This window comes from Saccopteryx leptura, chromosome 3, assembly GCF_036850995.1.
Source record: "Saccopteryx leptura isolate mSacLep1 chromosome 3, mSacLep1_pri_phased_curated, whole genome shotgun sequence".
Taxonomy (NCBI): Eukaryota; Metazoa; Chordata; class Mammalia; order Chiroptera; family Emballonuridae; genus Saccopteryx; species Saccopteryx leptura.
Genome location: NC_089505.1, coordinates 349090935 through 349113149, shown reverse-complemented (window position 1 = coordinate 349113149; position 22215 = coordinate 349090935). Strand labels below are relative to the sequence as shown.

At 32.2% G+C, this 22215-nt stretch overlaps 1 protein-coding gene across 3 annotated transcripts in view; it reads left to right on the top strand.

The window, feature by feature from the left end:
- Positions 1-22215, top strand: part of CSMD3 (CUB and Sushi multiple domains 3) — a 1231016-nt gene that overhangs the window by 867282 nt on the left and 341519 nt on the right. For all 3 annotated transcript variants that reach the window (XM_066379371.1, XM_066379370.1, XM_066379369.1), the window contains 2 exons: positions 10270-10439; positions 18929-19085. In XM_066379371.1, coding sequence (XP_066235468.1) covers positions 10270-10439; positions 18929-19085 — 327 coding nt within the window. The remainder of the gene's footprint in view (positions 1-10269; positions 10440-18928; positions 19086-22215) is intronic.

Genomic DNA, 22215 nt, shown 5'->3' with positions numbered 1-22215 from the left:
ACAATTTTTATTTATATAGATTTATGTAGATATGTTATTCCACAGTAGTAATTATAGTGTAAGTGGAATTTAAATGTGTCTTCACTTATACCATTAAAAATCACGTAGATATTCCCAAATGATTTTTTTAATTCATTTTAGAGAGGAGAGGGAGAGAGAGAGAGAGAAAGGGGGGAGGAGCAGGAAGCATCAACTCCCATATGTGCCTTGACCAGGCAAGCCCAGGGTTTCGAACCGGCAACCTCAGCATTTCCAGGTCGACGCTTTATCCACTGCGCCACCACAGGTCAGGCCCCAAATGATTTTATTAGTCAAGTTTTAGAACACTAGACTATTAAGTCTTCAGAATCAGTTATGGACTTTGCAATTCCTGCTAAGGTTCCATCTCTGTACTATTATAATATAAGCATCTTCAAATCTTTTAAAATTTACAACTATCCTAAATGAGTCAATCAACCACAAATGTCAATAAAATAACCTCTCCTTCACCCCCTGCCATCTTTGTATTCTATTTTTTTTATATCATTAAGTCAATATTATTAAAGACATCGTTTTTCTTTCTCCCACCTCTTATTAACCCAAGTAGTGAATTCTTTGTATCCATATTAATTGATCTCATTCTGTCATTTAACACTATGGACATTTTTTTTCTTTGAAACTATGGCTCCCTATTAGTTCATGGTACCATTTTGAATGTTCTTTGTCTCCCACTTAAATTCTGATGTTCCATGGCTCCCGGTCTTACTTTGCTCTTCTTCTCAATCCTTATGTGTTCACTGGGTAAATCCTTTGTGGCTTAAAATATCAATCTTGTGACTACAAATATGTCTAGCTACTTACGTAGATTTCTCAGTATGTGCAAACATAAGTTCATCAACATACACAGTCACTCCTTTTCCTGTCTTCTCTATCTCCTCCTCTTTTTTGTCCTGTATCCAACTAGTCCCCAAGTTCTAGAACTTTTACTTTCTGTATTCTCTTTCTCCATGGTAAATTCAAGTTCTCATCATTTTCCGTTTGACATACAAAAATAATCTCCAAGTTATTTTCCCCCTAAGAACCCAGGACTACAATCTGTTCCTCTTACAGCTGTTACTGGAACACGCCAGATTTGGGGAAGTTTATCACATTCAGCCAATCAAAGGAGATGGACCAGACTGAGTATATAAGAGTGTCTTTAATTCAGGAATACTGGAACCCTGGAAGGAAGAGGAGTCTTGTCCACAGAGCTGCCTTAACACTTTCCTGTTGCTGCCAGTTTTTAAAGGGTCCAGGGAAAAAAAGAAAAGAAAAAAACTCCATGCAGCTAGTTCCTTAACAATGTACAGGAGGTGGGGGTTCAGCTGCAGAAACATCTCCTCGGCAAATTCTTCTGATGTGGCACAGGCCTAATGAGCATGGTCCTATCTGGTGTCCTTGGTAAATCTTCAAGACAGCCAGGGCCAGGTGTCTCCCAGGAACAGCTGAGACCTGATGCCTCTGGGACCATCTGCCTCTGAGAATTATCTGTGAAAAGACTCCCTGTTTTCTTAGAATGCAAAGTGAAGATTTAAGATTGGTGAATTAAGTTTTTAATTAATTTATAGACCTTAACTTTTCACAGTGAATCCTGTGGCTAGGCTTTAACAAACAACTATTGTGTTTTAAACTCCCCTAATATCATGTCTCTCCTCAGTGTAAGCTTTCCCCAACATTCCTTCAAAAGTAAACTTTTCGTTGTATTTCAAAGTAAAGACCAGGGAGCCATTAAGAGATAATAGCAGGCAGATTAACTATTTCCTAACCCTTACATATCTCCTATTCCTTTAGAACTAATTCTTTGACTTAGCTCAAGTATAACCTATTCCATAAAATCTTTCCTGACATTATCTTACTACTCCTTAAAATGGATTTCTTCAATTTTGTCACCCCAGGTCATTGCACAAAGTTGTATTACACTATAGCTTACATATTAGTACACATACCAGTTTGCATGTTTCTCTTTTTTCTAGACTACATATTACATGAGGACAAAAACCTTATCCTTCAGCCCTAACATCATACCTAGGTATTATTGTTAATATTATTTGTAATGAGTAAGTAAACTTAGCACAGTAGACTCTCAAGAGCTATTTATGGAAGGGAGAATGTATAACAGGACAATGTCAAGTGATAGGAAATTTTTCATGCTCTTTGATAAAAAATTTTATATTTGATTTAAAAATGCTTTGAACTTAATGCTCTCCAATTCTGCAGTTAACATAAGAAAGTTCTACATAAAAATAATGATTAACATGATTGTTTATGGTATAGAGTGAATGTAGAAAATGCATTGAAATAATTTTTTTTCACTGAAATAAATTTTAAGGAGAAAACAAATCCCAAATTAAAGTCTTTCAGCGAAAAATATCTTAAGAAACTCTTGATTTGTAAGTAACTTTATAAAGCACTGCTAGTTGACACCTGAACTTATGCATTGTATTTAGAGAGGATGGAAAGAGAAAGCCAGGTTTGTATCACTCTTGTCTAAAAACAGGAAAGGAAAGGAAAAACCAGCCTTTTTATAAGTAATGCTCATGGATAATCATATTTTCAGTAGTTGTGTAAAGAAGTAAATATCTCTCTTTCTGTCCTCTACTTTCCACCCCCTTCTGAGGATCCAAGCATTTTTCAGGTTCCTAATTGAGAGAAAAAAAATTGACAAAACTTTCTAAAGAAAAGAAGTGTATTATTAATACTGCGAAGACATAAAACATATTAGAAAGTCTCCTAAATATATTTAATCTTAATACTTTATCATATTTAAAACTTTTCAGATATTTCTTTCAAAACATTTTAATATCTCTGAAATTGGTATCTTATAACTGATTGCTATTATATATTACTGTTATTATTTTTGCTTTCTTAGAGACACGTAAATTAATGATGCCTCTTGCAATCAATGGTGTCTTAATTAGATGAAATACAATAGACATCAGATTTGGAACATAATGGGCTCAATTAGATGGAAAAAAATTTAAAAGGCAAATTCATATATATGACAAAAATAAATGGTTAATTTGGATTTGACAGTTTGAATTCACACACCCGCTCCTATATGAATACAATCAAATATTACTGTTATTTTTTTTACTTAAAATAACTAAACATATGGAAAATATATTTCTACTAATGCTACACCTTACTTGACTTAGCATACCATATGCTTAGGCTTGAAAACGAAATATTTTTCTGAATAATCCAAGTCAAGTATGTTTTAACTGTTTTTATAAAACAACTTTAAAATAACCTGTAGTGCTATCAAAATAACATAAAACATGAAATTCAGTTGCAATGCAAATTCTTAAAAGTTACTGCAAACTTCACTGATCATAGGCATTTTTTTATATTTTCCAGCCAAGTTACGCAAAAGTGTTTTACCAGTTTATCTGAAAATATATGCCTGTGTGTAAACAATAGTTGCTACCAGATTTTCTTAGCCCAGTAATGGAGATTAATGATGCATGGGCTGGCCTGTTTTTCAGTATGTAAGAAGAAATTGAAATTCAATGGATACGCCAGCTCTTGCATTTCTCACCGTAGCGGTGACTCTTATCACTAGATTCCAGTACACATATCTCCTCATTCCAATCCAATAAGGCCACATTTATCAACATATTATTTTCAGCTCACTGAAGAGTTTCATATTGGTTACTCATCTATATTTCTTAATCGGTTTGTTTAAATAAAAATATTTTATAAGAAAAAGATTTGTTTTTTCCACAAAATAAAGGTACCCTAACAGTGTGTGAATTGGAGATTGCACAGAAAATATTTGTATCCTGTCAAGAGTACTGAAGACCGGTCCTCCACAAATATTTCCCTAATACTCTGCTAAAGTATATGATATCTTCATATCATTATTTTCTATGATTAAAAGACAACCTCCCAGTTCAAATCAGAGAGAAGAGACAGTGTCACTTATTAATATTTTAACATTAATGATTTTGTAGGAAACCTATATTAATAGACTTAAGGCTTTAAAAGTTAGTGATCATGTTGTCAAGAACATGATCGATCAAAGCATGAGGGAAACAGACATTGAACTTATGTTAAGGTAGGGAGGATGTACTTTTCTCACTTCCAGAAAACATTGCAACCCCTGAACCCTGAAGTAATACTTTCCTAACCCAAAATCTCAAATAAAATTGTTCTAATGTACCTCATTCAATCTTCTTCTCTATTCTTTGTCTTCTGCAACCAACTTCCCAAGCCGTAAAGTTGAAAGTATTTAACCATTACAAGACAACAACTTGCTTATACATAATGCCACCTTCTTTCATATACACCTAAGAAAAACAATTTTTTTCTACCACAGCAGATAAATAACAAATTGATTTTTTATCCTGAGAGACCTTCCTCTAAGTCAACCTTGCACAAATAAAACCTTTCCCATGTTGGGTCTATTCTATTCTCAGAATGTGTCACAGATAACTCCGTACCCCCTGCCCCAATATAATGTTTCATCAAGATTCCTTCCTATTTGGGAAATTTTTATCTCCAACCTGTAGTCTCCCATCACTTTTAATATACTAAGTTCAAACCTTCAGAAAAGTATTGACTTTACTCAAAACAAGTCAGCACTCCAAGTTAGATGTTTTTACAAAATAGAGCTGTCCCTTGTTGTCCATGGGGGTTTGGTTCTCAGACCCCCGAGGATGCAAAAACTCACAGATGCTAACATAGTCTTTGCATATAACCTTTGCAAATCCCCCCACACACTCTGAGTGGTGCAAATGTTCATATACATCCTCATGCCTCCTGACCATCCAGAGTACGATCGTAACAAAAATTGTTTTAAATATGTATAAGGCAACATTTTAAAAAAAGGAAAATGTATGTTCTTCTTATTTCCATAAATTGGTTATCAAACAAATATGATTTTAAGTTAATAAAACTGTAACTGCAACTAATTTTATTTTTTGGAAAATAAATCACTCCTGGGGGTCAACGAGCATGAAAAAAAGTCACTACTCAAAGGGTTAAATGATCTCTAGATTACTTATAATATATACTTAATACAATGTAAATGCTGTGCAAATAGTCATTGTACTATATTGTTTAGAGAATGATGGCCAAAAAAATGTCTACATGTTTGGTACAGAATCCAGCATCTGTACACACAGCACACATCATCAACAATGTAGTATTTTTTCAAGTATTTTCCATTTGAGGTTGGTTGACTCTATGGATGCAGAACCTGTGGGGACAGAGGGCCAACTATGTATGCATATTTGAATGACTACATTGTAAACATGTCTTCACTGCTGGAAAGCACGTTTTATGGTTGTCAACACGGTTCTTCCTATGCCCCATATTTATTAAATGAATGAGTTTGTTTTTCTCAGTTTGGAACATACTATTATCTCCCTCTAGCCATTTAAAATATCTTAGTATATGTTCTTTACCAAGGTATCCTGTTAAGCACATACATAAGTTGTTTATATTAGAGTGACCTTATACCTTTACTTTTATGATGGCAGATGTTTCCCGTGCATGTTACTTTATGTGTGCAATTTGTTACACACCTGCCTGAAAACCCTGGCACTGACCTAATGAAGTGTATATTTAGGTTTGTCCGGTTACAGCTATATACTGTTCACAAATGTCGCTATGGCTGGGAGATGATGACAATTTTCAGTTCACCCTTGCCACTTGGATTTCTAGGACTTCTTTTACTCAAACTCCCTTTTCGCATGTAGATGATGTCATTTAATATGACCATATTTTCCTTAGATCAACTAACTGTCCCTCTCTCTTCAGCCAGATGTTCTGCTGATAGTTCTTTTTCTCAGTTAACTTTAACATACCTTGAGAATATTCAACCACAGTTTGCCAGTATTCTTATCTGCTTCATTAAGTATGCTTTGTGAAACTTGCTGTTATATTAATATCATATACTATGAAAATCTGTACTTATATTTTTCCTGGAAATTCATGAATATTGCAGCTATGACTATTATTTGTGAGAATTATCTGTGATACTTCAATGTGACATTATTTCATACACCATCACAGCCACCTGATGCTCAAAATAACAATAACAGTATAATTCCATATCAAGTGATTTTCTTTTGTTTGTTTGGGCCCTGAAATTATATCCATTGGGAATAGAGGTGGTGCTTACATGCAGAGAAAACAGCATGTACAAAGGCCCAGAGTATAAGATCGTGGAAAGGGCCAATAGTTTAGGATGATTAAATTGCAAGGTCCAGGGAAGAGAATGACTCATCAGTAATACCTAAAAAGCTAGACTGTGTGCACATTATAAATGGCCTTATATGACATTCTGTGGGCTTCGACTTGCTCATGCTGAGTATGGTTCAGCAGAAAGTATGTACGAGATCAGATTTGCATTTAGAAAATAGCATCGTGTCAGCTTATTATACAACAGAGATAGAAGCGTGTTCATTGCTGGACTGAGGCATATGGTCAAACTGTGCAAAATTTGTTGTTAATTTTGACATTAGATCATGTTCAATTGCAGTTGGCAAGCTAGCCTGCTATAGCTGAGGTGCAGAAAGAAAGCTGATACAAGGCAAATGTCAGCGCTGCAGGGGGTGCTGGGAAGCCAGCGTTCGGTGTATTTTAAATTCAGAGATAAAAATCAAAGATAAGATTCCATGTGAAAATAAATTTTTTATTAATCTCCTAGCTCCTGGAGTTTAGTAGTGTGGTTAACCTACTGTTAGTAGATAACTCATTTTATTAAAAATCTTATTGAAAAAATTCATTGCTTTTGTTACATATATATATAAATTTATTTTCATTTTTTTTTGTTTTAAGATTTTCCCTTCAAATAAGATAATCATTCTGAACATCAATAATTATGTACAATGGAATACAGTTCTATAGATAATATGTGGAGTGAATGTGCTCTGACTTCCAGGACATACTCCAGCCCATATAAACTAATCCTCTTGATTTTTAATAGAATGTTTTAAAGAGGTTGTGCAGAAGTTGAAAAAAAAATAAGTGTCCCTGAGTACCAGTTTATCTGTTATAGTCTTAATTGACACTAGATACATGGGATGATTGTTAAAAGTGCCTCTTGACATACTAAAGAAGTATTTAGATTAACATGATGTGCAATGACAGGTGTAAATCCCATCTTTTATACTCTCTATATGTTTGATTTTAGCAAGAAAGCTTACTTTAGTGTCTTCATCTATAAAACTGGAGAAAAGAAGTTTTTCTTGCAAAGATGTTATGAGGAATAAATGCAGAGTTGGCTTCATCTGTGTGAAACATATGTAGTTACACAGGGCTCCATACTGAGAGAGGTCCCTATTCTTGGTTTAATACTCTGTCGGTCTCCTGAAATTCCGAATACATTTCAACAAGGGTCAGTGCACTTTTATTTTGCACTGGGCCTCACAATTCATTCATACCTGATTAGATGATAGAAGTGCCAATTTAATTCAAATTTTCTTTCTTTCTTTCATTCTGGTTTAAATCCTGATTGTATTTCATCAAATAAGAAGTCTTTTATATCCCTTTTAAACCAACTGAAATATTGAAACATAACAAAAGCAGGTTAGTTTTCATACAAAATCAAACCTCCTTTAAATGATACAGTAAAATTTAATACTATTTATGGTGAAAGGTACTTACCACCTATTTTAAATGTTGAGAGTTGAACAAATTATTCATATATTTTAAAGGGTAGCTGAAGTAACTGTTAATGGAGCAAAATCTTGGTTTATACAAGTTGTTAAAAAACGATTTTAACACGGTAAGTGATTCTCCAAAATGAGGATGAGTCCTCTGCCTTCTCATATGTAAATATGCCTACTACTGGATAGTCACATTAGGGACAACATAAATATACTAAACTTTTTTTCTCCGTGTATATAATATATATATATATATATGATGTTGACATTAGTAATTATATTTTAAATATTCATGATAGCTCTGTTTCATTAAGCTGTTGTTGGATGCAGCACTTTGCTAATGCCCTGCAAGTATTATCAGTATATATTTTTCACTCATTTACACACAAACTAAACATCCCTCTGAGAAGTGTAATGTTATTTTCATCGTAAAAATAACACTATTGAGGCTTAAGAGAGAGAATAAATAACTTGTCCAAGATATATGAATAGAAGATAGAGCTTAATTTTTAAAACTAAATCTCTGAATTTTAAATTCTGAGGTCTTAATCAAAATATCATTGTTTTGTAAGCTGGCATCAAAAACATTATCACAGCCCCTTGATTCTATAACATAATTTAAAACTCTTTACTTTTTCCAATAATAAAAATGATGAAATATATATTTGCATTTTGGGTCATCTGTGTGATGCAATACATGGTCTTCGTGTCCCCACAGCTTATATAGATTCTAATAAACTAGTGAGATGGAAATGAAGCAGGTTCAAAATGTAAATGATTCTTTCCCACTAAGTGAAGGGCATGTGGTATCATATTACACTGCACAGATGAGAGTTTCTCAGCCGTTCAGAGAAGACTAAGATGAGGGAGAATTGAATCATTACACAGCATCATATAATTAAAGGCATAGCAAACTCCAAAAGCGGTACTCTAGCAGCCGGTTTTTTTATCCACACTGCCAAGGGCAATTTAATTTCAGGAAAACAAAATCTTATGCTACATTAGATATATGTTGCTATAGTTTTTAAAAAATGACTTGAAAGAGAGATAGAAAGGGGGAACGTGAAGAGTGGGAAGCATCAACTCTTAGTAACTGCTTCTCATCTGTGCCTTGCCGAGGCACGTCCAGGGTTTTGAACCAGCGAACTTAACATTCCAGGTGGGACTTTCTCCACTGCTCCACCACAGGTCAGGCCACATGTTGCTCTTTTTAATTTTGTTGATTTTGTAGATTTGTTTCTGTATTGGTAAATTTGTTTCAGTATTATAACTGTATACAGCTAAAAGCATAAGGACGTAACTGTTTTTACGTTTGTACATATTTAAGTAACATTAAAATAATTTAAATCAGTATTGGGAGTCTGTAAGGTTTTGCTTTTTTTTCTCCCTTTTACTTTAGGTGACCTTGAAGAAACTATATTGGGCTACAGTTCTTCATGTGACTGATTCTTAGCATCACATTATTAGTTTTTGTTATTTTATACTATACTGACATTATACTGATTTGCTCACTCTTGATCATTTTCACCTCTTCATTGGGCTTTTTCCTTTTGCCTCATTTTTTGTCATGTTTAATCATTTAAAAGGTAAAGCAATTCAGAATTGCTCACCTTTTGTATATATACTATCTATGACTGTTCCCATAAATCATTATTTTAAAAAATCTTATTTCTGAGAAAATAATGACGATTTATTTTCTGGTTAATTTAAACCTTCTAAAAATATACTATTCTTTGACTTATGATATGGTAATATGAAGAAAGTTATTAGATAAGATAAAAAACAAGCATTCATTGAATTTCTGAGAACTAAGGAAAATGGGGATTATAAGGCCTAGTTTGATGTTGCAATATTGCTACAAGTTTTTTAGTAATAAGTGGAAATTATTATTTTTCTAAATTAGGACATTTCTCATTCTTTCTAAGTGGGTAGACCTGACCACAAATTCTGCAAAATTAGCCCTGGAGAGTTAGCAGTACAGTATACTGATTATGAGAATGGCTTAATCTATTTGGTCTTTTAAATGGAAAGATGATACAATTTCTAAATTATTTGTTACAATTATTGGTTAGTGGGTTTAACTTGTTATATCAGTTTTCAGAGGCAATGTAGTGTTTATTTATCTTTTTGTAATTGAAGTTCTTGGATCAGGGGAATGCTGACTGTTGGGGGGGGGGAAATGGTTCAAAATCAAAAAGTAAAAATAAAAAACATCCAATTGGAATCATTATGCAACAACATTAAAATCCTGATTTTTTTATACTTGAGATAATAAGATCATAAGTTTAAAAGTAATACATTTTTATATCAGACATTGAGAAACTTAAAATATATCCTGAAAATCTTTTGCTCTCACCCTTTCCCATGCTATCCTTTCATGGGTGTGAGTGAGATGTGCTGAAACTATTGTGTATTTCCATTATTGTACAAGTGTCCTATCCATGAGCAGTAGTTCTTCCCATGTATTATTTGAGAGGGAATGGATCATCTAAAACACGCAATTATTCTCTATTTTATTTTTCTGTTAGGCTCTAGTTTAAAAAAACAAATGCATTTACACTTCCATACATTACATTTCTTGAAAATGGTAATGCTTTCTATTAAACTGTACTTCAATATTCTTTTTTACCTGCAGCGGAATGTGGTGCATCTGCAACAAATAATGAAGGAATTTTGCTCTCTCCAAATTATCCACTCAACTATGAAAACAACCATGAATGCATTTATAGTATTCAGGTTCAAGCAGGAAAGGGGATCAATATTTCAGCCAGAACATTTCATTTAGCCCAAGGAGATGTTCTTAAGGTAGGTGAAATCAGAAATATGTGTACTTTGATCATTTTTAGTCATTAGGTATACATTAATACATATGTATGAATATGTAACCAACCGTAAGCTCATTCTACCGTTCATAGATTTAAATTATACATTTCCCATATTTGTGTTATTTTTATTGAGATAAAATGGTTTGTTTCTAATAATTGTAAAGCATAATAAACATCAGATGCTTATATGTTACTTTTTTTCCTCCCGTTAATCCTATGGACAACTGTTAGTTCAAGGCTACCTACTGAGACAGGTAAAGATAGACATGCATAAGAACTCAGATGCACCCTCTGAAAAAAAAAACATGGACAATTTTCAGATTATGTAGTCCAAAGTCCTCTAAAAATGAAAGGTCATTGCCTAACTGCAAACTAGTCCATAAAAGCCCATCCCCATCACCAGCACTTTCCAATATTAAACCTAGTAGAATCAGTTCTCTTCCTACATTCAGACTAGGAAATAAGAACAAATAAGTAAAACAATAGCCCATTACAGAATCCTGTGGCCCTTGACTGAGAGAACGTAAAAGCATTGTTTCTTTATGTGGTAAAATTAGCTATATTTTCCCGCACACTTCATGAGTATAGAGCTTGGAAGGTGGTTTTTTTTGTTTGTTTGTTTTCATAACATTAGTGTATTGGGCTCCAATAAAAACAAAGCCAACTACAGCAGAAAATATGTGTATGTATTTATATCTAAACAAACACACTTTTTCACTCTGAGAGCTCTCAGTCTAGGTTGCCACTCATTCATGCTCTCTCTCCCTCCCCTTTCTTTTCATAAATGACTTTAGTTATTTATACCCATATTAGAAAAATTTATATCAAGTGTAAAGGTTCATATGACCCCTTCTAGGTAGTCAGTCTATTTCCTGCACCACTACCAGATTTTCTGACTCATTAGATCTGGGAAAATTATTTCAGTTGTTCTACACCAAGGATTATGTATTTTAATAAAGCTCTCCAGTTTATCTGATGAACAGCAGGTTTGGGAATTATGAATATTGCCTTCTTTGGTTCTTTTCCTTTCAATGGAAAAGAATATTTAACTTTCTAAACCCTCACTCAAAATTCATAATATAATTTTAAGTCTTTCAATGAACATTTATCCAAGCTGTTTAAATTAGATGTAGATCCAGACAGTCAATAATGAATAATTACTATTTTCTGTCTAATAGGACAAAAGCTGACTACCACTCCTAAATACTGTTCTGTGATTGTTATTGCTGTGTTTAGCATAGTAGCATTGTGTAGTTTAAAGACTTATTTCTTATGCAGAATGTAGACTAAATAGATGATTATGGAAAAAAGCCTGCAAAATAACTCAAAATTGATTTTGAGAATCCAAAAAAAGGGTTGGGAGAATTGATGTTATACTTATAAAAAATTCAATATTTGAAGGACTTGATTGATAACATTTTTTAGGGATATAATAAGGTTATTAATGTGTTGTTACTATATTTTATAAGATGTATTATTTTCAAGCTTTTTTTTTCTAACTTATGTGTGAATATTTGGGAATGCCACTTGTAAAAGCCCATTGTTAAATTTTTAGTAATTTCATGATCTTGTTTTTATACATAGCCATTATTAAAAATTAGATTATAATTAACTTACATTTAAATATATTAAAAGCAAAGGTAATAAATACAACTTTAATTTTCTAATTATTTTACTACTTTTACAATTTTCTGTGCTTTTAAGATTAGTTATATTATTGTGTCTCTATGGTGGAAATGCTGTGTGAGAGTTTGCATCTCTTCCCAACTCTACATTCGATGATGTTACACTGATAGTGTGATCTTGGTCACAGTAGAAATATTTATACTGAAGGAATTGGCAAACATCACAAATTCTGACTTGATTTATTGTTTTGCTCATTATCTGTACTTAAATAAAAATATATTATATCTGCAGCAATTAAATTGTGAATAGCACAAAAAATTTAGAAAATATGTTTTCTAGCATTTGGAAACATTATTCGGCTTAGAAATGTTGCTCATCTTATTTACAAACCAGTGAAGTTCTGCTATAACTTTTTTTGATGTTTCACGTTTTTCCAACTTAATGTAAGAAAAATCAAGTCATATTTCTTTAAGAACTACTCTTGTTTGTCAGCTGTAATTATAAGTTGCAGTAAACATTTGGCAGAATACCTTAGAACATTTTGTAATAATCAATTAGCTGTATGGAATTTACCATAATGAATATCATAAGTTTTATTACTATTGGTAAATTGCATGCTACATATCCCTTAAATCAGGGGTTCACAAATAATGGTCTAAGGGACAACTAGGTCTTAAGATCTATTTCTGTAAGTAAATTTTATTGGGAAAGGGCCATGTTTATTGACTTACATATTATTTATAGCTGATTTCTTTTTGCTGCAGTGGCAGGACTGAGTAGTTGCAACAGAGATGTTATGACCTGAACAACCTTTTCAGAAAAAGTTTAATTTTTCTTTGTGTCAGTAAAAGTTATTTAAAAAACCCAATAAAACGTGTATGAATATATACATTTCCCACTTTTGCTTGTTTGAGAGCTGATCATTAAACATCATTCAGCACATCAGTGAGTTCATATGTCTACTACACATATCTACCAAGCCTGCTTTTTGTTCACTGTTAATCCTTTATCACCCCTCTCAAAAGCACACTGTAAATATTTGTTAGTATAAACTTCTGTGTTAGGCCTCAGAATACCCTTAACTCTCTCCCATACTGAGGACCACAGAAGCAAATTGATTTGTCATAGGCCATACAGCTTTAATGGTACGGTTGGAACTTCAACTTTGTCACATAACCACAATAATGCCTGTGAAAAGCCAACCCTTCACTGTGCCCCCAATCCCCTCGTTAAAATACAGTAGCTTTATAATTGCGGACATATTATATAGCTATTTCAGAGATATAAATATTTGAACACAAACAGAAGTTCTCTGCTGTTTCATATTATTTTTGGAGAGAACATAATAAGATTTATACTACCGTCCTTTTTTGATTAACCATTGTAAAACATTCTTTCGTGTGTGTGTGTGTGTGTGTGTGTGTGTGTGTGTGTGTGTGTGTGTGTGAGAGAGAGACAGAGAGAGACAGAGAGAGGGACAGATAAGGACAGACAGACAGAACAGGCGAGAGATGAGAAGCATCAATTATTTTAGTGGCATCTTAGTTGTTCATTGATTGTCTTCTCATACATGCCTTGACCGGGTGGGGGGGGCACTAGAGCAGAGCAAGTGACCTGTTGCTCAAGCCAGTGGGCCTGGGCTCAAGCCAGTGATGCTGGGCTTCAAGCCAGTGACCTTTGAGCTCAAGCCAGTGACCAGGGGTCATGTCTATGATCCCATGCTCAAGTCAGAGACCCCACTCTCAAGTTGGTGAGCCCATGCTCAAGCTGGCGACCTTGGGGTCTCAAACCTGGCTACCTCTGCATCCTAGTCCAATGCTCTAACCACTGCACAACCGCCTTCACAGGCACATTCTTTATTTTTTTTTCATTTACACTTTGACATCTTACCTTTTAGAAAAAAATGTATTTAAGTTTCTGAATCCACCTTTAAAACAAGTGACCAAAAATGAAAATTCTAGGGTCCATAAACAAGGATAACTTGAAAGTTCGTATACATTAAGTACATGTGTAATTTATCCCCTTTGACTATATGATATTTTTATTTATACTCGTCTCTTGGGTTTTAGTAACACCTTTTTTGCTAATTCACTGGAGAAATGACTGAGAATATGCTTTCTAATCATACACGTTTGTAAAATTAACTACTGTTTTGAGTGTTGATAAGCAGTTCATTATAATGGGATTTGACTTTTCAGACCTAAGAGGGTCTGCACACCATAACTAATTTCAAGCTCTGATCCATTACAAAAGGTTTGATAATTGTAACATGGCACTATTAAATTCTAGTCTGTTCTAGTGTTAGACTATGGGATTAATTACAACCTTTTAACAAATTAGAGTCTTGTCAAAGAGTTTTATTAACATTATAAAAGTACTCAATGCCTTTCATAATATTAATTCTTAAGTTAACTTGACATTCTTTATTTGGCATAAAATAAGTCTTCATTATCTCAATTAGGTGATAACTATAACATTGTTTCTGTGGGGAGCACCAAAAATTTGTTCCATTCCAACTAAAAGTTATGCTGTTATATAGTAAATTAATTTATTCTTTCTTAGCTTTCTAATGTCTTTGGGAAATAAATGGATATATATTAATTTATATGTGGAAAATAATAATGATAATAATAATATACTTAAAAAATAAACCCAAATAAATAAAAATATCCTTAAAGCTCCTGATCATAGTAAAATGAAAAATATTAAAAATAACAATATCAAATAAAAGTTCTATGTAGTTCTGATCAAACCCAATAATCAGCCTGTACTAAAAATTTACTTTTAAATGCAAGGCACCTTTTGGTTCTTTTATTCTCTTATTTTTAATGCTTGTTTTCATGTCTTGTCCAAAGGTAATTCGTTTTTGGCTACATTATGTTGGCCTTCCCTGTTGTCTCTATATTTCTATATGTGTTTGAATACATTTGAAGGATTTTATATTCAAATTAAACAGCATTGACTTGATTATCACTATAAAACTTCTCTTTTCCTTTCTCATTGACACTTTTCATCGCATTTAATAATTTTATACATGCTTTTAAAATTCATGGTTGAATGATCACACTTCATTTTGCTTTGTTGACTTTAGTAGTGCTTCTTTAGTGTGTGTTTTCTACCTTTTGACTCTTCATTGTTAAATGAACTATAGTTAGTGAGTTTTGGTGTAGAATTAGGCTCTCCCAGTTGAGCATAAGCTAATTCTTTTTCTCCTTTTTAATATTAGCTTTATTTTCATGACCTTTTTCAGTAATCTCAAAATTATTTCTTTAAATCTATTTTTGAAAAAGAAAAATATGCTTCTATCTTACAAAAATAGAAAGGCTCAATATAAATATGTCTCCCCTATAACAGAAAAAACTGGATTATTTAAATTTTCTTCAGGTTAATAAAGATGTCTTTTTTTTATTTTTCTTAATTTAATTCCCAGTATCTAACATGATGCATGAAAATATGTGTTGAATTATTTTGTTATTTTTTACATTGTACTATATAGGAATTATGTAAAGTGATGGTTTTTGCTATCATTAAACATTTTTTTTTTCATTGTCACTGAGAATTTGAGAAAAAGTCAATAGGAGAGACTTAAACATTTTCAACAACCAATTTATGTTGTTGTTGTTTTTTTTTTAATTTTCTTACAAGGACAGAGAGTAAGTCAGAGAGAGGGATAGATAGGGACAGACAGACAGGAATGGAGAGAGATGAGAAGCATCAATCATCAGTTTTTTGTTGTGATACCTTAGTTGTTCATTGATTGCTTTCTATATGTGCCATGACCGCAGGCCTTCAGCAGACTGAGTACCCCCCCCCCCCCGCTCGAGCCAGTGACTTGGGTCCATGCTAGTAAGCTTTTTTGCTCAAACCAGATGAGCCCACGCTCAAGCTGGGTATCCTGGGGTCTCGAACCTGGGTCCTTCCGCATCCCAGTCTGACGCTCTATCCACTGTGGCACTGCCTGGTCAGGCAGCAACAACCAATTTATATTTGCTCAATTATATCAAGTAGTTGTTCAGTTCATATTTTCTCTATATTTGACTGTTTTGACAAACTGGAAGTTCTTACAATGTATCCACACATGAAAGCAGAACTAGTTAAAGCCAATAAACAATTATTTATATTTAACATGTGAATAAAAATGTTATTATGAGTAGAAGTAAAAGAAAGAAAAGGAAAGTCTTCTTTGGGCTTACCCTGAGAACATTAAGCCCAAATAAGATCCACTAGCTCTACTATATGATACTGTATATCATATATCATATATAGTCATAAAGTAAATGTATTCAGAAGTATACTTATAAAAATATGGATTATTTAAAACTCACAGACACAAAATTTGTGTTTTCCTATAAATAATGTTTCTGTGCTTCTGAATTATCCCTGATTAATAGTGTTCTTTTTCTTTTCATTTTATTTAGAAAATTAAATTTAGCAGGGTGAGATTGACAAATAACAGTACATAGGTTTTAGGTAAATATTTCTATAGCATCTGAACTGTTGATTGTTGTACCTATCACCCAAAGTCAAATTATTTTCTGTCAACTTATATTTGTCCTTCTTTATACCTTTCCCCTGATTAATAGTATTCTTAAATAAATAATTGAATCTTATATAATCAAACAAAAAACATTTCTGATCTAACAAACCTCAGCATTTGGTTCAATGTCGTTGAAGACAAATTCTTGCTATTATTTAAAACAGAAACTTATGTGTATGATAAATCAGATTTTACCAGGGGTTCAAGGTATTTCCATGTAATTTTAGGAAATTTGTCCACCAGCCCTCTATCTATCATTCCAATGCTTTTTAAATAGTCAACACACATTTTTTTTAACTGACAGAAAGACCATGTCATTCTGTCGGTTTATAGGGTTTTCTAAACTATAAGGTTTATAGGGTTTTCTAAACTATAAAGGCCTGGTCACTGGAGACTTAAGAATTTTTATGCTGAGTAGGGGATGGGTAATGTGGTTAGAAGAGGATATTAAGAGTCTTGAACAGAAGTTATATTTATGTAGCCTGTTAAATAAAATTGTTATTGCCTTTATAACATTTAAACTTGTCTCAATAATAAGGAAATATAAAACTATAAATAGCTAAATACAAATAAGCTTATACTTAAGGGGACTAAGTAAGTAATCAGAGGGAAGAATATGTAAAAAAATAGACATTCCAGGTTGATTTAAAAGGATAAGAAAAACCAATGAATAATTAAATAAACAATAACTTAAGGACATTTCCTTGAGTTGAAGAAATTCTTGAATCTACAGAAAGAACAGGTTTATTACTTTGTTTGAATAATCCTGCTGAGAAATACACTGAAAATCTTCCAGCTCAGTGTATAAACTTAAACTTAACATTAAAACCTGATAAAGATAACTTGAAAAAAAGAAAAAAATATATACATGAGTTTTTATTATACTACAAATTATAGACAACATTCTACCTAGGTTTTTAAATTACACCCAACAATTTAGCACAAGAAAAATATATCATGCCGATTAATATAATAATAATAATAAGTTCCATTTTGCAACTCCTAGAAATAATCTCTTAGGTTATATCAATGTAATAAATACCACTTTGGGGAAACATTGATGCTATGGCAAGACCACTAGGGTAGAGGTTTAATGATCCAATTTTTATTCTAATGTCAAGTTGAAATCAGACAATTTCAAGCAAAGACAAATAACTTTGAACAGTATTTCTTGGCCTTTTCTACTAATTATCATTCACTTAAGAGGTTCCCAGTCCCAGCTCCATGAAATTAAGCACTATGGAAAAAGTTTTGTAAGATAGAGTTGATCTTTGTAGGACCACAAATCATTATATCTAACTAAGACTTTATGACCCTCAAGAATTAATTTCACTCTTTGGAGGTAGTAACTACTACATTGAAAATGCATGCCTGAAAGGAAAAGCAATGGTAAAGGCATTGCTGATAAACCTTCAGTTCAGTTACTATACACTTTCTGGAAAATAATATGGCGATACATGACTATTTTAGCCCAGAAATCCCATATTTTAAAAAATGTCTAATTGAAAATGAAAGTTTGTACTGTATGTAAAAGGTTCTTATTTCATCAATACTTATAGTTGCAAAAAAAACTGAGTTAATTTAGGAATGATACAGCAAGTTGTGGTAATGTCACTGTATGAAATATTATACAATAATAAAAGGGAAGATTCTATATCTAATGACTTGAAGAGATGTTTAGAATGCATTGATAAAAGAAAAAGCAAGTCAGAGTGCAATGAGAATGAGAATGATGGAGGAATCCTTGGGAACCTGTTGATTTTGTTTTTGTATATTTTTGATTTTTTAAATTAGTTTCTGAAAGCATTTAGTACTCTTCTATCTTAATATTTTTAAAATGTAAATGATGAGAAGTTAAAGGACATGGGTAGATTATAAAAATTGCAAAAGAAGCAAGTGTATTTTTTATTATTTATGTTATTAGAAAAGCAGATGTTTGGTTCCCTTGAAAAATTGCAGAAAAATAACCAATCAACCAACCAACCTTGGAAACCAATCTCTCTGAAGATATTCTCAATTTTAAGTTGTCTGCCAAAAAAATAACATTGTGTTTATAATAAGAGCAAAAGTTATATAACATCAGTTTGAGTATTAATTAGATTCTACTGAATTTAGAATTTTAAAATTATCCCTGTGAATTTTATCTCTTAATCTGATATTTTTAGGAATTACTCTGCATGTGTACTTGTTCTTTGGAAACATACAGTAAACTGATTTAGGAAGAATATAATAATTTTCTCTTTTGCATAGATATAAATACATTATTATTGGCACATTTACATTTTAATTATAAATATATTTTGCAGATTTATGATGGAAAAGATAAAACAACTCATCTATTAGGTGCCTTTACTGGTGCATCTATGCGAGGACTGACACTTAGTAGTACTTCAAATCAGCTCTGGCTCGAATTTAATTCTGATTCTGAAGGGACAGAAGAAGGCTTTCAACTTGTCTATACCAGTAAGTATTTTGGAAGAATGAAGTCAAACACTAATGCTGAGTATCTACTAAATGATTGAAGTATATGAGGTGAAGTGAAATCTAACATTTGGTCATTAATTTGCAGTTTGCAATTCCTTTCTACATGTATAATTTTAGTGGACTCTAACAATAACTCCATAAATTGCAGGTACTCTACCTGTTGCTATTTTACATGTGAAACAACTAAGGTCCAGAAAGGTTAAGTAATCTGTGACTTTAAGCTTATTTATTTTAAAAATGGCACTATTCTCCCATCATATATTTAAGAAATAGAATTAAACTTTTTAGTGGATAGAAATCCAATATTTCTTCTTCCACCCATTACTGCAAAACATACACAGTAGTTGTAGTGTGACAGTCATTGATGATAAATGATGGTTTTAGGTGATTTTACACTAAAGAGTAGCTTTTTGTTTAGTGCTGCATTATCTTATTAAAAATAACTTTAAAACAACCTATTCTATTATATACTCAAGTCAACCATCTGACAGTTCAAAGACTTAGAACCATGGGTAGGTGGGTTATGTCAGTTGTGATGTGAATTTATTTTATCAGTGCCAAAATATAAGAAACAGACTAATTACATCAATGAACAAGAATTATAGTCAAATGATTTATTTGTTGAGTTTATATTTCATGTAAGACACTATACTGAAAAGTAAAACAAATATAAAATTGAAGTGGTTACATATGTTTAATAAATTTACCATCTATCAAATCAAATCAGTTTTTAGATGTTTCAAATCCTCATTTAATATCACTGAATAAATTAGGTAGCAATATTCAATAATCTTTAGTATTAAAATATTTTTTAAAAAATCTAATGACACCTAAATTTTCTCAACAAGTCAGATTAATAAAACTACTACAGAAACTGGGAAATTAAAAAAAAAAAGTTACAGTGTTAAAGGTATTCACATGAATCCTAAAGGAAATCTGAATCAAATTATCATTTGTGAAAATAGTCTTTCTTAATGATATGGGGAGTAGTAGACAGGAGAGTACAATGACTCATTATATTAAAATGTCCTGGTGCAGATTATTCTTGCTCCTGATTACTTTAAGGCTTTTTCTACTTGTTATTTAATTGTTATATCATTAACATTAGAAAACAAATGAACAAAATGCATGTTAAACACCTATTTTTAAATCCTGCCAACTGTTGTGTACAAATGTGATTTCTTATGAAGTTCTTCCAAAGACAAATGAAAATCCAAGCAGGTCATGTTACAAATATTACTTGAGAATGAGTTAAAATAATGGTATGAAGAATTATTACTCAAATACAATTGATGTGATCTTTTTAGAAGGGCAAATATTATTAAATCTGCTTTCCTCTTCTCCATTCTCTGTTTTCTAAACATGGCTGCTGACATTTTTCAAGTCATAGCTCAGGGTTTACATAGTGCCCTTTCTTTGTTCTGCATATTTTTAACTTTTCCATGTCTAAAATGTTTCAAGGGTTTCACAGAGAAAAATCTAGATTTTGTTTTCTGATACTTAAACTGAGATTATTGATACAAAGATACTGGGCAGTAAATGACATGATTGAATTTTTAAAAATTTATTAAGGTGTCAAAACTGGATTTTTAAATTGTACGGGTTGCTCAGGTGTCTGGAATGAGGAAAATCACTGATTTGTTATCAAAAGCATGAGCTATTCAATGTAAAAAAAAATAAAATAGAAACCTTCAAAGGAAAATATTTGAAGTCACCCATTTTTTTAAAACTACTGTAGTTGGTCATTATAGAACATATGTCTTTAAAATATGGAAAGCTAAAGATTTTGAGACGAGTGTATAAAAGCAATTATTTTTTTAAAAGGGCAGATGTGCATATACAAATATAAGTGTTTATATCTATACCTAATATAACACTTATCACACTGTGCTGTGTTTATATATTTTTTTGCAAACATTGTGCTTAGTTCTTCAAGGGCCATTTCCCTTCATAATGTCTTTAGTCAGTTTTAGTTCAATTGCATCTTTTTATATATTCTTGGTAAATTAACACGTGGTCTCAGTACTGAGTTTATGAAATGCCTCTGTGATACAGGAGGTTCTACTAGGCCACAAACTTTAAATATTCATAAAACTCTTAGAAGCAGTAATTAATTTCCTAACATGAGATAATTTGCTAAGGTGTTCTAAATATGGGAAAATATGGAAAAGACCATGTATCTGTGTCTGAATTCCTTTATCTAGTCATTGCTAAATCCAACTCCACTCCTGCCATTAGGAGAATTAGAGACAGGAAAGAGGAAATTAGGATAGGGCCAATCAGATAAGGATTTATTAATTACATAGTATGAAAGGTAGGGCTAGTAGGCCCCAGAAAGGAATGGGAAATATCCCAGGCAAAGAGAATAGGATGAAGAAAGGCAAAGAGATTAGAATGAGCAGATTAAACACTTTCAAGGAATATAATATACTTCAGATTAATCTCACTTAGCTAGCTTCTCATAATTCTAGTCTTAGCATGAAGAGGTTTTTTATGAATGCCCTTGTCTATAATGATACTTATTCTATCTAATAATAGGCACTTTCTATTATCTGTTTTGTTGACTTATTAACATTTGCTGTTGTGTGGTTATTTTTAGTTTTAGATAGCCAGAATCTCACTTGGCTAAGATAAAAACGAAGAAAAATTTTAGAATAGTCATTAAGTTTCATTTTATTTCAATTGGGTTGCTGGTCCATTCGTTATATATCTACAAAGAATACCAAATAGCCTAGTGGAAATAATGGCTGAGAGGTTGCTTTTGGCTTCCTGTATGAAAATATCATCTTTATTTGGTGACTTGTCTTATCTTCCCTTTTATTCGTCTACTAGAACTAACTTATTTGTTGTTGAAATTTATTTGGCCACAGTTTTAAATTTTGTCTTTTCCCACTGAAATATTTTATGGTCTAGGGATAAAGAAAATAATGAATAAGACAAAGTTTAGGTCCATATGGAGCCAACTTTTTATTGGGAAAAGACAAAATATAGATATGAAAACAAAAATAAGAGACCTGCATTTAAAATTACTTTAAAACAGAACAATGGGATAGATAGTACAGGAGATGGTGTTTCTGTAGCTAGTTTGCTCAGGGATTACATCTCAGAT